This window comes from Neofelis nebulosa, chromosome 10 (assembly GCF_028018385.1).
Source record: "Neofelis nebulosa isolate mNeoNeb1 chromosome 10, mNeoNeb1.pri, whole genome shotgun sequence".
Taxonomy (NCBI): Eukaryota; Metazoa; Chordata; class Mammalia; order Carnivora; family Felidae; genus Neofelis; species Neofelis nebulosa.
This window is the reverse complement of record NC_080791.1, coordinates 67,060,487-67,088,452: the sequence shown is the minus strand read 5'-3', so window position 1 is coordinate 67,088,452 and position 27,966 is coordinate 67,060,487. Positions and strand designations below refer to the sequence as shown.

At 36.8% G+C, this 27,966-nt stretch overlaps 1 protein-coding gene across 3 annotated transcripts; it reads left to right on the top strand.

Annotated features, from left to right (window-relative positions):
• Positions 1 to 27: 27 nt before the first annotated feature.
• RNF141 (ring finger protein 141) lies at positions 28 to 27,288 on the top strand. 3 transcript variants are annotated; one of them, XM_058688236.1, is made up of 7 exons: positions 233 to 306; positions 4,586 to 4,753; positions 11,449 to 11,643; positions 14,530 to 14,638; positions 16,588 to 16,769; positions 18,437 to 18,544; positions 23,725 to 27,288. In XM_058688236.1, the coding sequence occupies exons 3-7, from the start codon at positions 11,501 to 11,503 to the stop codon at positions 23,873 to 23,875; spliced, it is 693 nt and encodes a 230-aa protein (XP_058544219.1). In that variant the 5' UTR covers positions 233 to 306; positions 4,586 to 4,753; positions 11,449 to 11,500; the 3' UTR covers positions 23,876 to 27,288. The 3 variants fall into 3 exon arrangements, with proteins under 3 accessions (XP_058544218.1, XP_058544217.1, XP_058544219.1); XM_058688235.1 differs by lacking the exons at positions 233 to 306; positions 4,586 to 4,753 and adding an exon at positions 28 to 141; XM_058688234.1 differs by lacking the exon at positions 4,586 to 4,753 and having other exon boundaries at positions 188 to 306; positions 23,725 to 27,029.
• The last annotated feature ends 678 nt before the right edge of the window (positions 27,289 to 27,966 follow it).

Genomic DNA, 27,966 nt, shown 5'->3' with positions numbered 1-27,966 from the left:
CCAGGCGAGGCTTCTCCTGCCTCCTCTTGGGCTCGGCCCCCTCCTGGGGCGTCACCCTCTCAGATGGCCTCCGGGGCTCGAACGTCAAAGATCCTCAGGCTGAGCGGCACGCCGCAGCAGGAACAGGAGCGGAGGGCTGGGGTCAGTGACTGCGCACTGTTTCCAAAAACGCTCTGGGGGCGGGGCTTCTGCGTCACTGAGGTGCGACCCGGTCGCAGGCCCGGCCCGCGTCGCTGCGGCTGTGGGTCTGAGCTGCGGGCTGAGGTGGAGTTGCTGCCGCCGGTAGCGCGTTGCCTTGAGCCAGGGGTGAGCTGCATCGTGCTGTCCTTTCTCCGTTTCCCTTCCTTGTTGCCCCAAGACCCCGGGGCTGGGAGAAGAAACACCGGCCGGTCCTCCACTGTCAAGCCGGGCTTCAGTGGGGCGACAGGCCCGGCCCCGCCATCCTTCTAGGCCTCGGTTTAGGGCGCAGGGCTGGTTTGGGAGGCCCTTCTGCGGACGCTGCGTACCCAACCCGGCAGTTTCCAGTGGCCAGAGGTGCAGATGGTTGTCCAGTGGGAGGGGTGGTTCTGGACAACTAGGAGAGGGTTTGTCCTTCTCGAGCCGGAAACTGCTTTTGAATATTGCCGCCGGCGCAGTCAAGTGGGCCAGCGGAAATAGCTGTTGGTTAAACGTGCAGGTGCGCTTGAGGAGGGGCCGAGGCAGCTAGGATGGCCAGAGGGTGGTGGGTGCGTTTGGTAAACACACCGGTGCTGCAGAAACCTTGTGTGCCCCTGCCGCATTGGGCACCTCAGGTTAGAAACCCTTGCCTGGGGCGATAGTTCAGAAAAGGCCAAGTCGATCTGCTTAGCCGGCCTTCTATTGCTAAATTAGCTTACACTGTCCATCTTCCCAAAAGGCTTGCCTTGTCGAACCAGCTACCTTGACCCCGTCTGAGACAAAAAGTTTCCTTTCTAATAACTGTAATAACTACTCCTGGAAAGAAAGCCTTCTGTGTTAGCTTTTGCAGTGACTTCTTCTGTTATTTGTATCGTGTTACAAATGTGGATTTACTGCTATTATTCAAATTTATCCCTAGCCCCTTTATTAAATATCAGTGTACATTCATATTCCGACCCTGTCCTAGTTCATGCTGCCAAATGATTTATTTAGTTCTTTCCTCTGGCGTATTTATAAAGCTCCCTTAACACTTCCTATGGTTTGTAAGTCTTAGATCTTCTGCATAAAGTTATTTTTCACCTCTCTTCCGCCCATTTTTTGCTATAAGATGAGCTCCATCCATTCAGAATTTCATGCGGGGTATGGGGTGCCATGGATCAACGATCCTAAATCAGTAACCTGTGTATTGAAGTCACTCCTAAGAAGTGATGCTTTCTGAATTCAGAACTCAAAAGAAGTATGGATTTTTCTCCTTTCCTTTGATTCTGACTGCAGTTTCTTTATTTTTCTTGTTTTCTGTTTTTTATTTTTATTTTTTAACTTGTATTTATTTTTTGAGACACAAAGAGCATGAGCGGAGGAAGGGCAGAGAGAGAGGGAGACACAGAATCCGAAACAGGCTCCAGGCTCTGAGCGTGAGCACAGAGCCCAATGCGGGGCTAAAACTCAGGAACTGTGAGATCATGACCTGGGCCGAAGTCAGACTTTAACTGATTGAGCTACCCCTGCCTGACTGCAGTTTCTAAATAGTTTCCTCTAGAATATGATTGTATGTCTCCAAAATGTGCTGTCATTTGGTGTAAGTGAACTTTATATTTAATGTGTGTAGCCTGATCCTTCTTAGTTCATGTCTAAACGCTTCACAGACTTCCCTTCCCCTTCTCCCAAAAAGGCAGGGAAAGCCCAGAGAGAATGCTTACAAGTCTAGTTAGTGTATTTTTCCAAATATGAAATGTATTTAGTAAACACAACAGTGCTATCAAAAATCCAGTCTTAATCTCAAGTACTCTCTTTTTGTAGTTTTTCTTTCTATATATATTTTTTTCTAATTAAGATCTTTGAGCCCAGAACAAGCATTCCAGATTCTATAGTAACTAGTATAATTGTTTCCTTATGTATCCATCATAGCTACTGTTAATTTCTTATCTTGCAGAACAGCTGATATCTGCTTATAGATGTAGAGTTTGAGTAAGCAGTGAGTAACAAAGTAAATAGTGTCTTTAGGGATCTAGTTTTTAGAACTTAGTTTTTATCACTGATCTTAAAGCTGACTTAATGAAAGTAGTTGATGATTATTATTTTTGTAAGTAAGGAAGTTGATACAAAAATTCATGGAGAATAGGCTTCAGAGAGGTTTCCTAAATACTACAGTACTTGTCAACTAGTCATTTTACTGTACTTTCAGGCTTTTAAACTTTGCTTTAATCCTTTTATTAATGGATATAGTTTAAATGTTCATGGAGGTTTTCCTTTGTTTTGGTTTTTGTTTTGCCAGGTGCACATGATGTGATTTTTATATCTTTGTAATGAATATTTGAACTACAACAATTTGTTTGTTAGAAAAAGAAGTGATCAAGTGTATGTTACCACCCACTAGAGAATGTGGCATTTTTGGAATCCTTGATATTCTTATGAGTTTCAAAATAACATTTGTTCTTTATTTAGAAAATCCTTGAAATGTTTTTTTGAAAGCACATTACAGGCATACCTTGGAGATATTGCAGGTTCAGTAACAGACCACCACAGTAAAGCAAATATTGCAGTAAAGTGAGTCAAGTGAATGTTTTGGTTTCCCAGTACATATAAAAGTTATGTTTACACTATACTGTAGTCTATTAAGTGTGAAACAGTATTATGCCTAAAAAAACAATATACATACCTTAATTTTAAAAAATACTTTATTTTGGGAGTGAAGTTTGCCTCATCAGTTTACTCTTTCATGAGTGATTTCTTTCTGGCATGTAGTGTTATTTGGTAACATTTTACACAGAACTTCTTTCAAAATTGGAGTCAATTTTCAAATTTACTTTCAAATTGACTTCTCAAATCCTTCACTGCTTTACCAACTAAATTTATATAATATTCTAAATCCTTTGTTTTCATTTAAGCAATCTTCACAACATCTTCACCAGAGATGGATTTTATCTCAAGAAACCAATGTCTTTGCTCATGCATAAGAAGCAACTCCTCATCCTTTAAAGTTTTATCATGAGATTGCAGTGATTCAGTCATATCTTCAGGCTCCACTTCTAATTTTCATTCTCTTGCTCTTTCTACCACATCTGCAGCTCTTTCCTCCACTGAAGTCTTGAACCCCTCAAAGTCATCCGTGAGAGTTGGAATCAACTTCTTAAAAATTTCTGTTCATATTGATATTTTCATCTCTTGTCATGAATCATGAATGTTCTTAATGGCATCTAGAATGGTGAATCATTTCCAGAAGATTTTCAGTTGGCTTTGCCCAAATCCATCAGAGGAATCACTCTGTGATAGCTATAGCCTTACAAAATGTTAACTAATTAGACTTGAAATTACCCCTTGATCCATGGGCTGCAGAATGGATGTTGTGTTAGCAGACATGAAAACAACATTAATCTCATTGTACATCTCTAACAGTGCTCTTGGGTGACCAGGTGCATTGTCAGTGAGCAGTAATAATTTGAAAGTAATCTTTTTTTTCTGAGCAGTACGTCTCAACTGTGGGCTTAAAATATTCAGTAAGCCATGTTGTAAACAGATGTGCTATTATCCAGGCTTGAGCACACGCAGAGTAGATTTAGCATAATTCTTAAGGGCCCTGGGTTAATCCGAACAGTAAATGAGCATTGGCTTCAGTGTAAAGTCACCAGCTGCATTAGCCCCTAAAAAGAGAGTCAGCCTGTCCTTTGAAGCTTTGAAGCCAGGTTTTGACTTCTCCTTTCTATCCATGAAGAAATTCTAATGATGTCTTCTCCCAATAGAAGACCGTTTCATCTACATTGAAGATCTGTTGTTTAGGGGCACCTGGGTGGCTCAGTCAGTTGAGCATCCAACTCTTGATTTCAGCTCAGGTCATGATCCCAGGGTCATGGGATTGAGCCCTGCATCGGGCTCCATGCTGAGTATGGAGCCTGCTTAGGATCCCCACCCCCCTCCTCAATCTCCCTCTCTTCGTCTCTCCCTCTCTCCCTCTCTCCCCCTCTCCCCCTCTACCCCCTCCCTCCCTCTTCCCCCCCACTCCCTCCCCCCCTCTCCCCAGCTGATGTTCGCTCTTTCTAAAATAAAACCATTAAAAAAAAAAGAAAAAATCTGTTGTTTAGTGTAGCCACCTTCATTATTAATCTTAGCTAGATCTTCTGGACAACTCACTGCAACTTCTATATAAGCATTTGCTGCTTTACCTTGCACTTTTATGTTACAGAGATGGCTTCTTTCCTTAAACCTCATGAACCAACCTCTGCTAGCTTCAAACTTTCTTCTGCAGCTTCCTCACCAGATTCAGCCTTCACAGAATTGAAGTGAGTTAGAGCCGTGCTCTGGATTAGGTTTTGGCTTAAGAGAATGGTGTGCCTGGTTTGGTCCTCTATCCAGACGACTAAAACTTTCTCTATATCTGCAATATGGCTTTTTAAAAAAATCTTTTTTTAATGTTTATTTATTTTTGAGACAGAGACAGAGCATGAGCAGGGGAGGAGCAGAGAGAGAGGGAGACACAGAATCCGAGGCAGGCTCCAGGCTCTGAGCTGTCAGCACAGAGCCCGATGCGGGGCTTGAACTCATAAGCTGTGAGATCATGACCTGAGCCGAAGTTGGATGCTTAACAGACTGAGCCACCCAGGTGCCCCTCTGCAATATGGCTTTTTAATTTTCTTATTGTTTGTGTTTTCACTGGAATAGCGCTTTTTAACTTCTTTCAAGAACTTTTCTTTTGCATTCACAATTTGGCTAACTGGTGCAAGCAGCCTAGCTTTTGGACCATTTCAGCTTTCAACATGCCTTCCTTACTAAGCTAATCAGTTCTCGCTTTTGACTTAAAGTGAGAGATGTGTGACTCTTCCTTTCACTTAAACACTTTGAGGCCATTGTAGGGTTAGTAATTGGCCTAATTTCAATATTGTTGTGTCTCAGGGACTAGGGAAGCTTTTGGAGAAGGATAGAGATAGGAACTGCTTGTCAATGGAGCAGTCTGAATATACACAACATTTATCAGTTAAGTTTGCTATGTCATATGGGTGCAGTTCATAGCACCCCAAAACAATTACAATAGTAACATCAAAGATCACTGATCACAGATTACCATAACAAATATAATAAGAAGAAAGTTTGAAAAATTGCAAGAATTACTAAAATGTTACATGAAAAAATGAAGTCAGCAAATGCTATTGGAAACATGGCACCCATAGACTTGCTCCATGCAGGGTTACCACAAACCTTCAACTTGGGAAAGAAAAAAAAGAGGCAATATTTGTGAAGCACAATAAAGGTGTATACAATAAAAATAAAACAAGGTGTGCCTTTATTATCCTGCTAGAAAGGCAGGTGGCATTAAATTATAGATGGCATAACAGTATGAGAACTGATAGTTCCTTAAGAACTTAAAAAAAAAATATTTTTTTAATGTTTATTTTTGAGAGAAAGACAGAGAATGAGTGGGGGAAGGGCAGAGAGAGAGAGGGAAACAGAATTTGAAGCAGGCTCCAGGCTCTGAGCGGTCAGAACAGAGCCCGAAGCAGGGCTTGAACTCATGAACCATGAGATCATGACCTGAGCCAAAATCAGACACTCAACCGACTGAGCCACCCAGGCGCCCCTCTTTAAGAACATTTGATGGGAGATTTATCTTGTACTGAGTTCTATGCCAGTGGTTTGTACAAATTATGTTCCTATGCTATACTACTGTGCCCTGTCTAGAGGGAATTATTTGCTACTATCAAATAATGAATATTTTTCAATTCATGTACACATTAAATTAGTGATGAATTTTTACAATTTTTTTTTCATGTATTTTAAAAATTTCAACTTCTTTCCAAGTTATTACTAGATGAATGAACAAGTTAGGAGTCAAAAGAATACTAAGTGAACAATAATTTTTAAAAGATCTGTCAACAATATTTACTGTATCTGTTCATAAACATTTATTGTATGCTTATGTATCTACCAGAAGAGAGAACACAGCCTCTATCCTCAGGAAGCTCACAGAGGAGGATGGTCAAGTGACCTAACTGATGATGTGTGCTATTTTATAAAAGAATGTGCAGAGTCACCGAAGAGGGACACTGAAAAACCTATGGCGGGTGACTCGAGGATGGCCACAACAGACTGTTTTTGTGAATATCTGTCCTTGGTTTTGGTTTTATAATGCATATAGATCACAGAATCATATATTTATGTTAGTGATGGACATTAATATTTATCATTATTATCCTTATTTTATGGTATTCAAAATGAACTGTAAATTCTGGGCCCTATCCACTGAACCAGGGTGAGAATCACTGCCCAGACTCTCTTAGTGTCTAGTGTTGCCTTTTAATCAGAGGAGTTAGTGAGGCACCTGGATGGCTCAGTTGGTTAAGCATCCAACTTCAGCTCAGATCATGATCTCACAGCTCATGAGTTTGAGCCCCAAGTGGAGCTCAGTGCTGACAGCTCAGAGCCTGGAGCCTGCTTCAGATTCTGTGTCTCCCTCTCTCTCTGGCCCTCCCCCGCTGGTTAGTTTTCTCTCTCTCTCTCATTCTCTCTCTCTCTCTCTCAGAAATAAACATTAAAAAAATTAATCAGAGGAGTTAGTGATTAGGTTTTCCAGATACCAAGTGCAATTACAGGATAGCAAGTTAATATGCTGCATCAAATTAAAAACCTTATTCAGAGTTAGGGCATCAGATCAAAACTATTCAGAAACAAAAGGGACCATTTTCTAACTCAATAAATAAGTGACTAAAGCTTCTTTTTAAATATCTGGTTGGTGGGCACATTGGTTAAATTATCATTAAATGTTTTATACTAAATATTAAGATCGTGTATTTCAAAAGTTTAATTTTTTCTTTGTTAAGTAATATAGGTGTAATTTAAAGTTTTCAGTCCAGTTGGTTAGAATTTTTTATTGCATTTTGATTGGATTGGTACAGGAAAGCTAGAGGGAATTTAAGCTTCACTTTAGGAATGAAATATTAGGTTAGGAGTCACCTACTCTATTTCTCACCCAAGCAAACATCTTCTCTAAAACACTCATTAGATGAACTTCTAATCTTTATTTAAACACTTCCACACTTCCAATGAAAACAAGCTCGCATACATTACAAGACAGCCCTTAATACTTCTGGATAATTGTGGATGATAGAAATTTCTTATTTGACCTGAAGTTTGCCTAATTCACGCTTATAGGCCAGTATTTTCACTGTAATTATATAAAATAAATCTTACTCTTGTACATGAAATCTCTTTAAATGTTTGAACAAACCTATTGGTTGTTACTGAATTATGCTTATCTAGAATAAATCACTTTGTTTCCTTTGCTAGATCCATAACATCTTGTATACTGTCTCAGGTATGTTCAAATGATTAATGCCCTTTAAAAATGTGTGCTTAGAGCTGATTACAGAACTACAATGTGGTGGACCCATTACAGAGAACAATAGGACTAGGGTCTTGCTTTGGACATCTGCTTCTAGCAAGAGTTTGGGATTATCTTAATATCCTTTTTGTCCTTATTTACTGTTGGCTTATTTTGACTGAAACCCTCAGACTTTTTATATTTTTTTAACTGCTTTTAAGCACATCTTAGCTTTGTGTTTTTGTGCAATTGGATTTTCAAAAAATATTAAGGATTTAACTTTGTCATATTTGACATAATTTATTCCATTTCAGAAAATCATTATCTATTTCAGTCTTAATCCTAGTCTTCAGTGGACATTATTCATTCATACCAATTTTAGCCATCCGCAGGTTGGACAGGCATGCAGGCTTGTCTTCAGGTCGTCTCTTGATACCAGTCTCCCTTGTGATACCAGCCCAGCTCTTGATACCAGTCTCCCTCTCCCTCTGCCTCTGCTTTAGTCACTCTAGCCTTTTTTTTTATTGACTCAAACGTACAATGTTCCTTCCTCCATTACACACTTTCTATAACTTCTGCCTGGAATGGCCTTTCCTTTCCATTGCTCTATCCCTCTTCTCAAATCAAATGTTGTTTGTGCATGACTTCCCTGACACAATACTACATCAAGCCTCCCTTTTATAGGCTTTTGTAGCACCCTGTACTTGTTTGGCTTAGTTCTTCTCATTTTATAATTATGTATTTATTGGTGTGATTGTTGTCTCTTCCCCACTGTATCAAATGCTCCATCATGGCAAGAAACATGTTTCTTTCACTCACTTTTGTATCTCCATGGCCTTAAAAAGACCGTGGTAACACAGTGGCTTCCTAACACCTGTTTACAACCATTGGCTCCTAATGATATTTCACATGTTTGAATTAGAACAGGAAAAATAAGGACAATAGTGCACATGTATATATGTAGTGTACATCAGTGTGAAGTTACTGCCTTCTTGGGAAGGACTTTTATTTACTTAGTTATTTAAATTTTTTTTAACGTTTTTATTTATTATTGAGAAACAGAGGATGAGCATGGGAGGGGCAGAGAGAGGAGGAGACACAGAATCCGAAGCAGGCTCCAGGCTCTGAGCTGTCAGCACAGAGCCCGACGCGGGGCTCAAATTCGTAAATGGCGAGATCATGACCTGAGCCAAAGTCGACGCTTAACCAACTGAGCCACCTAGGCGCCCCTGTTCTTCTAACTTTATATTACAAAACAAACAAACAAACAAAACAACCCTGTAAGCTATGTGACTTTGTTACTTTAACCTCTCTTTACTTGTTCCATAACTATTCTATTTCTTCATCTATAAAATGGTTATTATGGGAATTTGAATGACTGAAGTCCTTTTTTTTCTTTTTAAGTTTATTTATTTTGAGAGAGAGAGAGAAGGGGAACCAGCGGGGGGAGGGGCAGAAGGAGAGGGGGACAGAGGATCTGAAGCAGGCTCTTTGCTGTGAGCAAGCAAAGAGCCAGATATGGGGCTTAAACTCACAAACTGTGAGATCATGACCCGAGTCGAAGTCAGGAGCCACCCAGGTCCCCCTGACTGAATTCCTGAATATATGTAGAGTGCTCAGAAGATTGTGTTACACAATGCAAGTGATCAAAAGTATTAGCTGCTTTTACTATTAGTAGTAGTAGTATTTGTGTTGAATAGGGATTTTCATATTAAGTGACAGAGTAAGTCAGCATAGACAGAAATACTAAAACTTTATTTTCTGTTTCAACCATATTCTCAATACTTGATATTCTGATTAATCATTATTTACCAAAGAAAAAAACTTTGCAGAATAAACACATTCAACTCTTCTTTAGCCACAATTCACAGAATTACATATTTCAAGACTTTAGAGTAATTATTAAATGTTTTGTGATTACAGGGGTGCCTGGGTGGCCCAGTCGGTTGGGTGTCCAACTTCGGCTCAGGTCATGATCTCACAGTTCATGGGTTCGAGCCCCGCGTCAGGCTCTGTGCTGACAGCTCAGAGCCTGAGGCCTGCTTCGGATTCTGCGTCTCCCTCTCTCTCAGACCCTCCCTTGCTTGCACTTGGTCTCTGTCTATCTCTCTCAAAAATAAATAAACATTAAAAAAAATGTTATAAATGTTTTGTGATTACATTTTTAAGTCATTTCAATAACTTATTGATATATACTGCTAGTAGATTATTAAAGGAGTGACCCAGCCTTTCAATTAAAATATCACCTTCATACTTAGAAAACAAGTTATATAAACTTTAAGTTTAAAACACCTGGTAGGCACCTGCATGGCTCAGTTGGTTGAGCATCTGACTTGAGCTCAGGTTATGATCTCATGGTTCTTGAGTTCGAGCCCCATGTTGGGCTCTGTGCAGACAGCTCATAGCCTGGAGCCTGCTTTGGATTCTGTGTCTTCCTCTCTCTGCCCATCCCCTGCTCGTGCTCTCTCTCTCTCTCTCAAAAATAAATTAAAAAAAAATTTTTTTTAAACATTAAAACACCTGGAGAAGTTAGATAGCAAAAGTGCTATCTTTTCTAAGCAGAAAATGTGAGGTGGTTAAATTATCTAATATTTGAATTTTCTTAGGCCTTCAAACCAAAAAAAGTGTTTAATTTGCATATATTTTATAATTAAAAATTAAGTTGCATGTTTACAAATAAAGTATTTCAACAAATGTTATTTGGCTGATATAATTGTATCATGATTATGTATCTTGGTATATCAGTGATTAAAAATATGAGTACTAGAAAGTGAAATAAGAGAAGGATAAATATATGATTTCACTCACATGTGGAATTTAAGAAACAAAACAGATGAACATTGGGGAAGGGAAGGAAAAATAAGATAAAAACAGAGAGGGAAGCAAACTATAAGAAATTCTTAAATACAGAGAACTGAAGGTTGCTGGAGGGGAGCTGGGTAGGGGGATGAGCTAAATATGTGATGGGCATTGAGGAGGGCAGTTATTGGGATGAGCATTGGTTGTTATACGTAAGTGATGAATCACTAAATTCTACTCCTGAAACTGTTATTACACTATATGTTAACCTGGATTTAAATAAAATTTAAAAAAATAACTATGTTAGTATTTTACACTTATGTGCTGAGCACTGGTGATGTATGGAAGTGTTGAATCACTATTTTGTACACCTGAAACTAATATTACACTGTATGTTAACTAGAATTTACATAAAAACTTAAAAAAATATATGAGCACTAGAATCTGAAAAACATGAGTTCAAAGTTCACTTTGGTCACTTACCATTTAATTTTAGATAAGTTACTTAGCTCTACTTCCTTATCTGTAAAAATAAGAATATAATAATGCCTCGCCCTTAAGGTTGTTGTAAGAAATAAATGAGGTAATATATGGGAAGCTCTTAGGTAAGAGTCTGACATGTGGTAAGTAGTCAGTAAATGTCCTTTGAAAATTATGCGTATAAACAAGCTTCCTATTATATACAAGCACTTAAATGCCTCTGTGTGTGTGTGTGTGTGTGTGTGTGTGTGTGTGTGTGATGTTTTTTTTTTTTTAATTTTATTGTTTATTTACTTATTTTGAGAGAGAGAGAGCACAGTCATGCACTCCCATCAGTCAGGGCTCAATCTCACAAATCATGAGATCATGACCTGAGCCAAAATCAAGAGTTGGAAACTTAACCAACTGAGCCACTCAGTTGTGATGGTTTTTGAGTTGCCAAAATTATAGGAATTAGAAGTTCACCACCCTACCAGTAACATAAGTGAATCCTGTTTTTTCATTTAGTTATATGATCTTAAAAATAGAAACATAAATCTTTACTTTAAAAATATTATTGTTTAAATAAATTCCACCTTAGACTTGTTTAAGTTTACTGAACCCTCACTTAAAGGTATTCCTAGTTTTTCTTATTTTCTTGAAGGGATGGGTATATTGCTGTTTTTATAGTATATATGAAAGTAACTTTTATATATATTTGACAGATAACTATGTGAAGCAACACTGTTTCTGGATTTCAAAAGACATCATTTCATCATGGGACAGCAAATTTCGGATCAGACACAGTTGGTTCTTAGCAAGTTACCAGAAAAAGTAGCAAAACATGTCATATTGGTTCGAGAAAGTGGCTCCTTAACTTATGAAGAATTTCTTGGGAGAGTAGCTGAACTTAATGATATGTAAGGCTTGCTCTTTTTCATTTTATTTTTCCTCCCTGATGTATGCCCCATATGCCATGACTGAGAAGTAACCAGAAATATTGATTGGTAAGACTGAATGTTTTCAGCTGCAGCAGTTAGCAAATATTTATTGAGTGCCTACTACAAGATTTTCTATGTGGCTATTTTAAAATATGTAACAGGAACAAAAGAGACCAAAGGAACTTAAAACTGGATTTTGAACAGAGGCTTATAAATCAATTCTTGTTTGAAAGACCTAAAGGTTTACATAAACAGAAGAGAGTAAGAATAAGCCAATTAGTCACTCTAGAGAAAGGTTCCTAGGATAGTCAAAGGGCAGTCAGGTTTCTATACATCAGCCAATTCATCTGGTTAATAAATAAATAACTCTGTGTTCACTGAGCATTATTTTTGCCATAGAAATACATAATAATTCATTTGTCACCACTGAAGGACAAGGTATTTCGTTTGTTAATATTTTCTAATTAGCTAACATTTTTAAATCTCTTTAACTCTTGAATAGATTTCTGAGATGGAATTTAAATTTCTCTGCCTTTTTAAAGAGCACATCTAATAGAACTTTGCCTTTTTTGTGTGAATTTATTCTTTAAAAAAAATTTTTTTAATGTTTTTTTATTTTTGAGAGAAAGCGAGAGAGACAGTGCAAGCAGGGGAGGAGCAGAGAGATTGGGAGACACAGAATCCCAAGCAGACTCCAGGCTCTGAACTGCCAACACGGAGCCCAATGCAGGGCTAGAACTCACGAACTGTGAGATCATGACCTGAGCCAAAGTCAGATGCTTAACCAACAAGCCACCCAGGCGCCCAGAGTTTATTCTTTATTGTATCAATTTTTATACTGATCTGTGTAGAAGCTATTAAAATACAGAGTCTACTGTTATCCAGTCATGAAGAATAAAGAATGTCTTAAACATTAAAGTTATCTTAGAAGATAACATCTTTTTGAAACACCGGATTTCATTCATTTAATAAAAAAAAAAAGAAATTCTGTATAGATATATGGATGGATCCTATATGAATATACATATAAATGCATAGAAAATGAACTGTAAGTATGTATACAATGTTTCTGGGGAATTGCTGGAAAAGGGGGGCAGTGAAGGGAGATTGTACATTTTACTGGGTATATTTACATATTGTCTGATTTTTTATAATAAAAATATAGTCATAAAATTTTAGCCTTTTTCTTTTTTCCTTTTTTTTTCCTTTTTTAGATTATACAGATGGTAGTATTTGAGGCATTACTTCTGGGACTGTATTTTTAAGGAGTAAAAATAGATTAAATTTAATAGAATAATGAATGGAATGCTTTTTTTTTTTTTTTTTTTTTTAACTTTTTGAAAGCAAGAGCATCGGGGAGGGGGGGGGGAAGGAAGGGAGGGAGAGAGGGAGAATTCCAAGCGGGCTCCACTCCCAGTACAGAGCCCAACGTGAGGCTCAATCTCACAACCATGAGATCATGACCTGAGCTGAAACCAAGAGTCGAATGCTTAATTGACTGAGTCATCGAGGTGCCTGAGTGGAATGCTTTTTGGTGTTTATTGTTTTGACTCTTATGAAGAGTAATCATTGACATCTGCCATCCCTTTAGAGTCTCGGAATTTATATACATTAACCATCTGTTCTATAAAATTTTACTTTTTGGTCTAAAGATACCAGATAAAATATGTCTTGTGAAAGCATCCACAGCTAAGCTTATTGTGTAATACAGAGGTGATAGTAAAGAATATCTTCCTTTTATTTACTTAGCACAGGATGTTCTGACTGGATTTGGTTCCTAAAACTAATTTATATGGGTCAGAGTTGGGCATTTCACAAGTGCAATGCTGTGTGAGAATTATAAAGTTAAACCTATACAAAAAGCGTGGCTTAATAGCTAGAAAACAGCTGAGAACTGGCACAGATGAATTTCACTAGCAGACTTTGTTACCTAGAGCTAGTTGCTTTATTTTTGGTGGCTTCTGTTTACCTCTACATCCTTTGGTTCTGAGTATGATATCCCCACTGGTGCTCAGAGAGAAATGTGACTAATGATAATACTTAGTGTATCTTTGATCTGATATAATTTGGCATTAATGGGAAGATACTGAATTATCCTCTAAAGGTGTTATATTTTTATGTTAGAATCCTGTGGCCCTCAAAATTACTCTGCTAAAGGAAGATAGCAAAGCTGTATTTAAGGTGTCTCAAATCGTTTGCTTGATCCAGTCCCAAATTTAAAAAAAAAAATTTTTTTTTTTTCAAAGAGCTGTGTGTTGCTTAAATTAGGGCTCAACCAAGAGCAAGATTTTTTTCTCACACTTTATACATCTGAGGCAGTAGTCAAAATGCAGGTGACTCATTCAGTTAAGCATCCACTCTTGGTTTTGGCTCAGGTCATGACCTCACAGTTCATGAGATAGAGCCCTGCATTCTGCTCCACGCTGACAGCATGGAGCCTGCTTGGGATTCATATTCTCTCTCTCTCTCTCTCTCTCTCTCTCCCAAAATACATAAATAAACATAAGGAAAAATAATGTGGCTAAATGAAACCAGCTAAACTTTTTCTTTAAGTACCTGATTTCTTAGATGTGTTTTTTTCTAGACATCTTTGTTAGACATTAAAAAACCATTGAGATATGACATAAAAAGATCTATTATTCTGTCAGCGATGCTGTTGACGTTAAAAACTTAGTTGTATGTTTATAATCAAAACATTCTCTGTCCCTGTGTTTTAAGAATCTAATTATTACAATCATTGTTACTTGTCTCTGTATTTTCTTCAGATTTTCTTCTGTTTTAAAGGGTTTCTTGAATCTGATTTCATAGCTCCATTATTTTATAAGACTTTTCATAAAATTAACAAATGTGTTTGTCTCTTTTCAGAACTGCTAAAATGGTTTCTGGCCAGGGAAAACATCTTGTTTTTGAGGTACTCCCTCGGTCTGATTCCTCTGCCTTATGGAAAATGGTTGTACGGGTGATCTGTACCAAGGTGAGGACAACAGAGACTTCAAGCTCTGAACTTAAATTCTTTTGGTGGTTAGAGCCACGCTTAATCATGTAATACAGTATAGAATTACATATTAATAACTTCCTAATTTTTTTTGGTTAAAATTACAAGGTTTTATTTTAAGGCAACTCATTTTCATCAAAGCAGTTTGCAATTTTTTTATTTTTTTTTAAATTTTCTAGTTCTCTTTGCTGAGGCATAATAGAAACCTTGTCATTTTTTTAACTTTTTTTTAAATTTAAATTTTATTAACATACAGTGCAGTATTGGTTTCAGGAATAGAATTTAGTGATTCATGACTTACATACGACCCCCAATGCTCATCACAACAAGTGCCCTCCTTAAACTTTTTTTTTTTAAGATTTATTTATTTTTGAGAGGGAAGGACAGAGAGAGAGAGAGAGAGAAAAGAGAGAGGAGGGGCAGAGAGAGAGGGAGACACAGAATCTGAATTAGACTCCAGGCTCTGGGTTGTCAGCAGAGTCTAACACGGGGCTTGAACTCACAAACCATGAGATCATGACCTGAGCCGAAGCCGGATGCTCAACCGACTGAGCCACCCAGGCACTCCTCATATTTCTTAATCTTAAGCGACTGAAACACAATTGTGCTATAACCTTTGTATTTACAAAAAGACCTTGTCTTGACTGTTACTACCATGATTATCCCCAAATAATATTTAATTCATTATAAAAGCTAATCTAAATGATGTTTAAATGAAATATTTTATGGAAATAATATTAGAAAAATTAATGGGTTAATTAAAATTATGGACTACAATGGCTATTAAGAAACTTCATGAGGGGCACCTGGGGGCTCAGTCAGTTAAGTATCTGACTATTGGTTTTGGCTCAGGTCATGATCTCACAGTTTGTAAGTTCTGGCCCTGCCTCAGGCTCTGTGCTGTCAGTACAGAGCCGTCTTGGGATTCTCTTTCTCTCCCTCTCTCTGGCCCTCCCCTGCTTGTACTCTCGGTCTTTCTCTGTCTCTTTCAAAATAAATAAATAAACTTTAAAAAAGGAACTTCATGAATTGTATTGTTTTTATCCATCCGAGCCTGCTTGGGATTCTCTTTCTTTTCATCTGCCCCCCTCTGTCTCTCTCAAAATAAATAAATAAACTTTAAAATAATAATAATAAAAGAATGTAAGCGAGGGTGGGGAGAGGTACAATCTGTAGGCCACTGGTTCCACTTTATACTAAATGAGTTTTTTTGCCAAAACAAAATAGCCTTCTGGGAAGAATTCAACCACTTTTTCTTAGGATTTACTTTAGTGTAATTTTCTTTCTTTAGTTTGGAAGTTTTAGTGTAAAATAGAACTTAAGATATTCAAGAAAGCAGTTGGTTGTTTCAGTTATAGTAGAATGGCATGTGGTTGTTGGATTCAAATAAATCTTTTAGTTAAGAAATTCGTTAAGAAGTTAAAAAGAATTGTCAATACTGGTCTCTGAAATTCATTTTTTAGGTCTGGGAAAGTCATCTGACATCATCAACTCTAAACAGGGTGATGCCTACAGGGTTATTTTGAGTATCAAATGAGATACATGTGTGCAAGTACTTTGACTTCCATAAATGTAGGAGACATGACATTTATTATTCATTTGCTCAGACATTCTTTTTCTCTCTTGTTAGGTAGTTTGCAAACCTTGAAAAATTTTACTTCCTAGGATGTTTGACTAAATATCTGTTCCCCCCTCTTTTGGGAAAAATGATTAGAGAAGGGGGATGGATTGAATAGGTGATGAGGATTAAGGAGGGCACTTGCTGTGATGAGTACCAGGTGATGTATGTAAGTGATGAATCACTAAATTCTACACCTGAAACTAATATTACACTGCATGTTAACTAACTGGAATTTAAATAAAAACTTGAAAAAAAAATTGGTCAAAGAAATTATGAACTTTTTTTTTCATTTTCTTTGTATTTGTAGATTAACAAAAGCACTGGCATTGTGGAAGCATCACGGATCATGAATTTGTACCAGTTTATTCAGCTTTATAAAGACATCACAAGTCAAGCATCAGGAGTATTGGCAATGAGCTCCACCTCTGAAGACCCTGATGAAAACTCATCATCTGTAACATCGTGTCAGGCTAGTCTTTGGATGGGAAGGTATACAGTGCATAAGTACCATGTTTCTCTTCTTTTCCAATATGCAAGCTGCTGAAATCTCAGTAATATTTGCTGGTGCTCTTTGTGATATCTTAAATCACATTACTTCTTATCTCAGCTGATCAGTTTTTGGATGTCTGTGCTTCAGGACATTGTTAAGTGCCAAATTATAGAAAAATTAAAGTGACTCACACCAGGTAATACTTCTATCAACCCAGTTTCCATGAATGCACTCTCCACTCTATATGCTTGCATTTAATGACAAAGGATATTAATATCTCTCTTATAACAGGAAGAAATGAAGTCAGCCAGAGTTTTCTTTGATGGAATTTGTTTACTCAGGCCTAATATATTATTGTTCTATTTAAACTTTCTTTTCCTTCTCTATAATGCTTTTTGCATGTGAACACTCCCACCTGTTGCCATTTGACAACCATGACCGTAATTTAAATTTGTAAATGCCTCATTGGAAAAAGTCTTTGGTGGATCCAGACATGTTGACATCCTGTCTTATTGTCATACTGAATAGACAGTGAAAATCTGTATTGACAGTGTCTTTTACCTTAAAATTAAGAGTATGTTTAGCAAGAATTTCTCTTTTATTGGTTCTTTTACAGTTGCATTTTCTGGTCTATTCTTAACCAACTGGTTTCCAAATACTATATTGTAGTAAAATTGTTATTTCCTTTTATCATTTGTTGTTTATAGGATTGTTTGGTTTTCTAGGTTTGGGCTGTACAAATATTACTGAAATGCCAAGTGAATTTTAGAGCATGACTGGCAATGTTTAGGCTTTTCTTTTCTGTATTTTGTTGTTGCTGTTGTTTTAATGTTTATTCATTTTGGGAGAGACAGACACAAAATGAGTGAGCAGGGAAGAGGCAAAGACAAGGGGAGAGAGAGAATCCCAAGCAGGTTCTGAGCTGGCAGGAGCCTGACACGGGGCTCAATCCCATGAACTGTGAGATCATGACCTGAGCTGAAATAGTCAGATACTTAACTGACTGAGCCACCCAGGCATCCCAACAAGGTCCATATTTAAAGAGCTTTGTATCCTACATGGCAAATAAATCTTCTATCGGTCGAATTCATTTATGTAAATGTGATATAATTGAAAGGACCTAATATGGGGGCCCCTGTATGGCCCAGTCCAACCTTGACTCAGGTCACGATCTTCCGGTTCATGAGTTTGAGCCCTACCCCCACATAGGGCTCTGAGCTGACAGCGTGGAACCTGGAGACTGCTTCAGATTCTGTGTCTCCCTCTCTCTATGCCCCTCCCCACCTCGTGCACAAGCGCATGCACGCGCGCTCTCTCTCTCTCTCTCAAAAATAAACATTAAAAAAAATTTAAAAACAAAAGGGCCTATTATTTTCAGAAAGACCTGAGTATTTCCAGTTTTAGTTTATGTATTCTTTTTGATCATCACAGTGTTCATCTATTATCCAGTCTTTCTTTATGAAATTTGTCCCTCTTAGTACTTCTTCCCTAATGTTTGCTGTCCCTAAAAGTGATGTTAATTTAGTCTTATTTTGCCTGAGTCATGTTTTGCTTCATGCTGAGGGCACACAGGTGCTGATAATGCGTTCTAAGGCACTGGAGACAAAGTTTAAAGCACAATGACAGCAGAGAATATTGTTGCTCTAGCTCCGTTTTCACACTGCAGGGTGAAGCAGCTGACTGACGAGGAGGAGTGTTGTATCTGTATGGATGGTCGAGCTGACCTCATCCTGCCTTGTGCTCACAGCTTTTGTCAGAAGTGCATTGATAAATGGTAAGTTATCTGCTGCCTTCAAGGGATGGGCACAGATCAAATGGAAAAGTACATGAATAAACTTCAAAGGATACAATAATAGTGTAGTTAAGTGTAAAAGATTTTGTTCTTTAGTACTTTGGATTGTATAACATGCTTCCTCTTCTGGTTAAAAACATTTTTATACTTTAACTTTATGAAATGTGGCAGTGTATCTTAATTTTGGCATTTTACTTTTGCTGTAAGATTTGTGCGTGACTTGAGTCTAGAATCACAAGCTTCCCTTTTTCTTCGTTTTTGTCCTCATTTCTGTATTTTGCCTCTATATATGATTAAAAGGAATAATATGAATCCTTGAATATTAGATTATTGGACCTGGAGAGAACTTTAGAGATCAGCTAGTCAAGCACGTTATTTTACAAAATAAAAATCAAGCATTTAGGTGACTTTATAACTGACATACAATAAACTACATATATTTAAAGTACAGTTTGGTGTTTTGACATATATACACCCATAAAAAATGTCATCACAATGAACAAATTTATCCTCCCCAAATCACCCCAAAAGTTATTTTGTGCCCCACCGTAAAGTCTCTTTCCCAACACTTCCAGTCCCCAGACAACCACTAATCTGCTTTTAGTCATTATAAAATAATTTGGATTTTCTAGAATCTTTTTAAATGAAATTATATAACATGCACTCTTTTTTTCTTCATTCAATAGAATTATTTTCAGATTTATCCATGTTATAGCATGCTATCAGTAGTCCCCCCCCCCCGACAACTTTTTTTCTGAGTAGTGTTCATTGTATGGTATACCACAGTTTACTTATCTATTCACCCATTATGGACATTGGATTGCTTCCAATTTTTAGGTATTGCAAATGAAGCTGCTATATGTATTTGTAGACAAGTCTTTTTATGGACATGTATTTTGGGTGTCTCTTGGTTAAATACCTAGAAGTAGAATAGCTAGATCATATGGTGGGTATGTTTAACCTTTTAAAGAAACTGCCTCCTGTTTCCCAAAAGTGGTTGTACCATTTTGCACTGCCACCAGCAGTGTATGACAATTCTAGTTGCTCCACAACCTTGCCAGTACTTAGTATGGTCAGTTTTGTTTTTGTTTTTGTTTTTCGTTTTTTTGTTTTTTAATTCCAGTGTTGTTAACATCAGTGTTATGTTAGTTTCAGCTGTATAATATAGTGATTCAGCAGTTCCATATATTACATAGTGCTCATCAAAAGAAGTGTATTTTTAATCCCCTTCACCTGTTTTACCCATCCCCCTACTCTCCTCCCCTCTGGTAAGTATGGTCAGTCCTTTTATTTTAGCCATTCTAACAGATGTGTAGTGGTATCTCATTGCAGTTTTAGTTTGTGTTTCCCTACTGATTGATGATGTTGAGCATCTTTTTATGTGTTAATTTACCACCTGTCTGTCTTTGGTGAAGTGCCCACACACATCTTTTGCCTATTTCTTTATTGGGTTGTTTTGGTATTAAGTTTTAGAGTTCTTTCTATATTATGAATACATATCAGATATTTGACTTGAAAATATTTTCTCCCACTTTGTGATTTGCCTTTTCATTCTCTTAAGAATGTCTTTGATAGAGTAGAAGTTTTTAATTTTGATGAGGTCCAATTATCAGTTTGTGATTTAAGCATAGTGATTTTAGTGTCATATCTAAGAAATCTGTCTAACCTAAAGTGACAAGGATTTTCCTCTGTTCTTTTGGAAGCTCTATAATTTTAGGTTTTACATTTATATCTATGATCCGTTTTGAGTTAATTTTTTGTATATGATGTGAGGTATTGATCAAAATTCTTTTTTTGCCTATGGCTATCTAGTTGCTTCAGCACATTTTACTGAAAAGACTATCTTTCCTTCACTAATTGCCCGTTCACCTTTATTGTAAATCATTTGTTTAAATACACATGGGTCTATTTCTGGATTCTCTTCTGTTCCATTGATCTGTTTATTTCATAACAATACCACACTACCTTGATTAATGTAGCTTTGAGTCTTAAAATCAGGGAATGCTAGTCCTCCAACTTTGTTCTTCTTTGTCAAAGTTGTTTTGCCTATTCTAGTTCTTTTGCATTTCAAAATGAGTTTTAGAGTCAACTGTCAATTTCTTCAAAACAGCTATAAGGATTTTGGTTAAAATTGCATTAAATAAATAGACTGATTTGGCAAGTGTTGACTTCTTAACAACATTAAGTCTTCTAGTCCACAATCACAGTGTATTTCTCCATTTATTCAGCTCTTTCACTTGTCTCATCAATTTTTGTAGTTTTCAGTATTATAAATCTTTGATAGATTTATCTCTAATTATTTTGTATTTTAGGCTATTTTAAGAGTATTTTTTATTTCAATTTCTGATCATTTGTTGCTAGTATATAAAACTACAATAGATTTTTGTGTATTAATCCTTTATCCTACAACCTTACTAAACCCATTTATTAGTTCTGATAGCTTTTTTGTAGATTCCATAGAACGTTCTTGAGTGTCTGAACATCGTTTTTCAAAGATATTTTTTCTGGGTATAGAATTCTAGACTAATACTATTTTTTCTTTCAGGACTTTAATGATGTTGCTCTCGCTCCACCCTCATTTTTCTTGCATTGTTTCCTATGAGAAATATGCTATCATTCTTATCTTTTTTTCCTCTGTCGATAATATGCCTTTTTTTCCTCTGGCTGCTTTTAAGGGTTTTTTTTTTTTTTATCATTGATTTGAGAAGTTTGATTATGATATGCCTTCTAGTAGTTTTCTTCATGTTCCTTGTGCTTAGTGTTCACTGAATTCCTTGGATTTGTAGGTTTATTGCATCATCAATTTTGGAAAATTTTCAGCCATTATTTTCTTAAATATATTTTTGTTCTCACTCTTCTCCTAGGACTCAAGTTACACATATATTAGACCACTTAAAGTTGTCCCACAGCTCACTGTTGCTCTTTTCCTTTTAAAAATCATTTTCTCTATGTTTTCATTTTGGAGAGTTAACATTGCTAGATCTTTTCAAATTTGTCAATCTTTTTTTTTGGCAATGTCTAATTTGTCAGTAATCCCATCCAGTGTATTTTTTATTGCAGACATTATAGTTTTCATGTCAAGAAGTTTGAGTTTTTAAAATATCTTCCATATCTTGGGGCGCCTGGGTGGCACAGTCAGTTGAGCGTCCAACTTCAGCTCAGGTCATGATCTCACTCTCCGTGATGTCGGGCCCCACATCGGGTTCTGTGCTGACAGCTCAGAATTCTGGGTCTCCCTCTCTCTTTCCGCACCACCCCCCCCCCCACCTTGCTCATGCTCTGTCTCTCTCTCTGTCAAAAATAAATAAACATTAAAAAAATGTTTTTAATATCTTCTATATCTCTACTTCAAATGTTTGGTCTTTCCTCTAGTGTTTTTAATACATAGAATATGATTGTTATAACCATTAATTTTCTTTCCCTGCTAATTCTAACATCTGTGTCTGCTCTGGATTGGTTTTGATTGATTTTTCCTCTTCATTTGGGCTTGTATTTTTCTGCTTCTTTTTATGCCTGGTAGTTCTTGACTGGGTGCCAGACACTGTGATTTTTACCTTTTTGGGTACTGGATATTTTTGTATTCCTATAAATATCCTTGAGCTTTGTTCTGGAATATAGTTACTTAGAACAGTTTGATCCTTTTGGGTCTTGCTTTTATGATTTGTTAGGCAGGACCAGAGCAGTGTTTAGTTGAGAGCTAATTATGTCCCACTAATGAGGCCTTCAGGGGACCCTTCAGAGTACTCTGCTCAATGCTCCATGAGTTACGAGGTTTTCCAGTCTGTCTGGTGAAAGCAGGCAATATCCCAGGCCCTGTGTGAGTTTTGGGTAGTGTTCCTTCACATTCTTTTGGGTGATTCCTGAGCCTCACATGCACACACTGATCATAACTCTGCTGAATACATCCTAAGGAGACCTTCAGTAGATTCCAGAATTCTCTCTTTGTGTAACTTTCTGCAGTTAAGTACTTCAGTACTCTGCCCTGTGAACTCTAGCTGCCTTGGCCTCCCAAGAGTCTCAGCTGTGTCTCTTCAACTCAGAGAGTCTGCCAGGCTCCATCTGGGTTTCTCCTGCTTGCTCTACAGCCTGAAGGCTCTCAAGACAATAAGCTGGGGCAATTATAGGGCTCACCTTCTTTGCTTCTCATCCCCAGGGATTATTGTCCTGTGTTATCTGATGATGTCCAATGTTGAAAGCCTTGTTTCATGTATTTTTCCAGTGTTTTCATTGTTTTAAGTGGGAAGATAAATCTGGTCCCTATTGGCCAGAAACAGAAGTTGACTCTTAAAATTGAGACTTTTGTGCACAGAAGAGAACACATTATTATCTTATAAAATATCTCTGAGGAACCAGAAATGAATCTGAATAATATATGCCAGCTCTAGCTTTCACATAGTTTTTGGAACAGATTTCTAAATTTTTGCACAAAAGCCAAAGAGCAATTGATATAATTTAATTACTTTGGTCTCAGATTTCACTGAGAAATGAAGAGAAAAACATTTTCCCTGCATGACATGTTTCTGGCTCAAATGTGGTATTTTTGAAATTTCCAAAATAATATTTGTGAAGGCAGAAAAATCCCTGTGGAAAACATAATCTCATTTAAGTGATCATATATGTTTTTTCCCTGTCAGAAAAATTATTCTACATGTAAGTTTCATCTTCTGTTTTAAACCTTGAATGCTTCCATCCCCCTAACTGTATCTTTTACAGTTTGTAGCTGTAAAAGATAGGGGAAAACTTAAATGTCCTTCTGTGGGAGATGAGTTAAGTGAATTATGGCCTGTCCACACAGTGTATGTTTAAAAAGAACAGACAGCTCTAACATGTACTAACACATAATGGCCTATAAGATATATTGACAAGTAAAAAAATATATATATATATATTGACAAGTAAAAAAAGCAGTAATGTATATATACACACAAGCTTAATCATGTGTAGTCTATCTCTAGAAGAATATATAAGAAACTGGTAACAGTAGTTGCCCCTGAGGATAAGAATTAAAGATTGGAGTGGGAAGGAGAGATTTATTTTTTACTGTATACTTTTATGCTGTTTACTTTTTTTTTAAACCATGTACATGGATTACTTTTCAAACACACCTATTTTTTTTTTAAAGAATTAAAAACAAACTGTTCTTTATTTGACTTCTCTGATAGGAGTGATCGACACAGGAATTGCCCTATTTGTCGCCTACAGATGACTGGAGCAAATGAATCTTGGGTGGTGTCAGATGCACCCACTGAAGATGATATGGCTAACTATATTCTTAACATGGCTGATGAGGCAGGCCAGCCCCTTATACCATGACCTTGGGGTGAAGGTCTTCTGTTGCTATTACAAGCTGCAAACACTTTGGTCATGGGGGAAGAATGCAGGGATATTGTGGCACAGACGCAGAGATATCAATTTTCCCTACCCTCTTATTTTCGCTGTTCTGACAGTTTGTCCCATTTCTTTTGATAAACTTGCTATGTCTTCCATTTATAGTAAACTAAAATTTGCTACTGTTTTAGACCATATTTTTCTATTATTTATCTGTTCTAATATATATTAGAACTAATTGCTCTTGAATCCTTTGCTGAGGTAACAGCAACATTTCCAGAGACTTCTGAAACACTATTTTTCAGGGCAGGAGTATTCTGGGATCTATTTAGTTAGGTTTAAAATAAACTTTGAATGTTAAAAAGTGTAGCCATCTGAGAGAAAATTTGAAGTGACTGAAAATGTAGAGTATATCAAAGTGCAGGTTACTACTTTAGTCTTTCTGCTGGAATCTAAGGAGTGTGTATGCCCCCTTGTGGTTAATTATTGCTCCTTTAATAATTTTTACTTGAAACGATCCACAATTATTTCATAACTGTAGCAATGTGTTTTGGAACTACATGTTTTTTACTTAAAAGTCTTTTTTTTTTCCATGCTGTGTAATTTGGGTGAGGACTATAAAGCTGGGCGTGACTTCACCTTGTAAATGGATTTCTGCTGGGGAATCTTCTTGGCTGATCTGGAAATGCTTTCCCATAGTTGGAAAACTGTTCTAAATAGCTTTTGATAATGCTCTTGCATCTTGGAGTTTCAGAAGGAAATTTTTCTTCTTCACAGATCCTGAATTTTGTATTTCCAAATTATGGTAAATCATTCAATATTGGTTCATGGTGCCTTTATTTTCTTAACTTGAAGGCATCTTTCTGAAGTCTCAAAGTCTTAAATTTCTTATGTCATTAAGTGAGAAGAACATAGGGTACAGCCTTTTAAACGTGTACCATGAACACCTCTGAAAATCAGGAGATAATTTGGCTTTCTACTGTTTCACTGTACTTCCTTTGAAATACTCAGAGAGTATAGTCATAATGGAATTATGATTTTTAGTGACACTTCATTTTTCAAAAATTTTGCTTATAAAGTAAACTTTTTGTTTTATGTTAAGCATTAACATATTAGCATATAATAAAACTAGAACCTGATGTCTCCTTTAAAAGATACGTTAACATTCCATGTAACTTTTTTGACTTATTATGCATAATTGCAAATATTACTATTTTCCAAAATACCAAAGTACACAATTTAAGTTGCTGCTTAATGATGGCAGAATTTTTGGATTTTGGGATTTTTTTAAAGTATTTTTTAAAGTTTATTTATTTACTTTGAGAGAGAGAGCAAGCAGGGGAGGGGCAGAGAGAGAGAGAGAGAGAGAGAGAGAGAGAGAGAATCCCAAACAGGCTCTGTGCTGTCAGTACAGAGCCTGACGCAGGCCCAAACCCACAAACTGCGAGATCATGACCTGAGCCAAGATCAAGAGTCAGACACTTAACCAACTGAACCACCTGGGTGCCCCTGGATATCAGGATTTTAATAGGCATGCAAATTAAATAATTCATTTCCCTCCCAAAAATGTCTGACCAAAGATAGCTTGATTTTACCCCCAAAATATTGATAACTAATTGGTTGACATTCATGATGGAGACAGCCCAGGACCAAATAGCTAAACACCACTGTGGAGCATGAGGGGCTCTATCATATCCACCTGGCAATGTGCTTGATGGTTTGTGTGACCTTGAGAAAGTCCCTGCTGCTGGTTTGTAGGTTCCTACGTTAGAAACTGAGATGTTATCTGTGCTTTTTACACTTTATTTTAGCAGTAGAACTTTTTTTTCCCCCCAGGTAAAATCTTACTCAGAACCCCTACACATACATACTATATACCCACACACACTACCCCTCTATATAAAAGTCATATTTTATTAATATAAATTTCCTTATATAACTATATACCACAATAAATATTATAAAGTCAACCAATAAAAACATGTATTAATGCATTGGTGGTATCCAGGATATTCGAATTTATTTAGTAATGTAGTTGTATGATGGGAGTTATTTTTTAAATGAATTTTTTTTAATGTTTGTTTATTTTTGAGGGAGAGAGAGACAATGCGAGCAGGGGAGGGGCAGAGAGAGAGGGAGACACAGAATCTGAAGCAGGCTCCAGGCTTTGAGCTGTCAGCACAGAACCTGACGTGGGGCTCAAACTCACAAACCACGAGATCATGACCTGAGCCAAAATCAGACACTTAACCGACTGAGCCACCCAGGACCCCCCCGCCCCCACCCAAAATTTTTTAATTCAAGTCAGATTTGTAGAACCCTGAATCTCCTCCCCAAAGTCTTAGTATCCCATGGGACAGATTTTGAAAACCTTGGGATAGATGATCTCTGAGATCTTTTCCAGCTCTAAGATTTTAAATTGTCCTTTTGGATTAGACTTGCTGAGTCTAACTCAGATTGCCTAATTGAAGAATGTTTCTGAAAATGAACAAAGTTGCTTTACATGTTTTTGGAACTTTCCAGGTATAGCCAATGATCTTATCCCCCAGAATCCTTCACCTTTCAAGGAATTATTTAACAGTAAGCCCAACGACCTGATATTGCCCAAACCTTTTTACTTTCCAATCTGAGCTCCAAGACACTAACTGATCTACTGTGAAGTAGAAAGTTCTTAGTTTTTGTTAGTCTTATTAAATCAATGAGCACAGGTTTTTGCCTACTGCATTAACTGGGTGATAATTCTTTAGATGTGAATGTTAGGTAGGTTCTATTATAACTAATCATAAAAGTTGTAAATTTGTTTCATGGATAAAATGTACACTTTTTGTATTCTGTACAGCTTTGTCTTTTTTAAATATGAAGTACTTAAATGCACTTACTATGATAGGAAATAAATGTGTGCCTTCTAGGATTTGTGAAATGTTTTCATGAACTCTAAGGAATTTGTTTTAGAAGTTAAAATGTTTTCCCTATCCTAACTCAGTAACAAAGAGTTTACTCATATTGTGATGCTGTAGAACTTTAGTTTGAGAAAATGTATTTGACTACGTACTGAATTTAGAAGTTGAGAATAATAGTATCTGCTTTATTCTTAGGACAAACTGATATATTGTGCAATAAATAATCTTTAGCAAGTAAATTTTAGCTAAGTGAAGAGACTCTTTTCTTACGTAGTTTCACATTCTTCTATACTAAATGTTTATATTCCTTAGAGGACTATTTTGTATTGTGCTCTGGGGAGTTGTGATGTTTGCGTCCTATGTTTTAAAATTCATTTCAAATTGAACTCAACTTCCTTATACCTAATCTATATCTGGGTAATAAGGCTGCTTGAAATTATCTTTTGTTTCTGTGATTAACAGTGGAAAGTTGGATTCATTAAAAGGCAGTCCAAAGAATTTGCATTTTTAACTGTTTTTTTTTCTTTCTTAAGTCAAGCTTACTTTGTCTATTGAGGAATAAGAAAACTGCTTGGAGATTAGGGAAGTCAGCTGATCACTCCCATTTATGATGGGCAGCACGATGACAATATAATATACATATCTGACAACAGATTTTCATTTGTTCTCATGTCTTATTTACCCTGTTGGACAGGAAAAAGATAAAATACTCCACCCTACAGTGGTTTTTTGTGGTTCTTGTAAAATCATTTCCAAAGTTAAAGAGTATAATTAGAAAAGCATGTTAGAATCTTAGTGCTGAGAAGAGGAAAGCCATTTATAAGAAGGAATGGCAGTTTATATTTCAATTTACTGATGTACAACATCCTGGAGAAGTACACATTTTGGTACCAAAAGACATAAGCCTCCTCAGAGATACATTTTGATAATCTTGCAACTGTTTATAGTCTTACTCTCTGGCATCCTCGATCTTTCTGATAAAATACTTATTTAAAGGTTGAGGATTTTTAAATTTCCAAGCAACTATGTTTTTCTGATTAGTATTCCTTTCATTGTAGTTAGTTACCCTTGTTCTTTATAACAGTCATAGTTCAGGTATTGTGTGCTTAGGTGTATTACCAATCTATCTCCTTCAATCGTGTGTATAAATCCAAAAAAAGATGAATATTCCAGTGG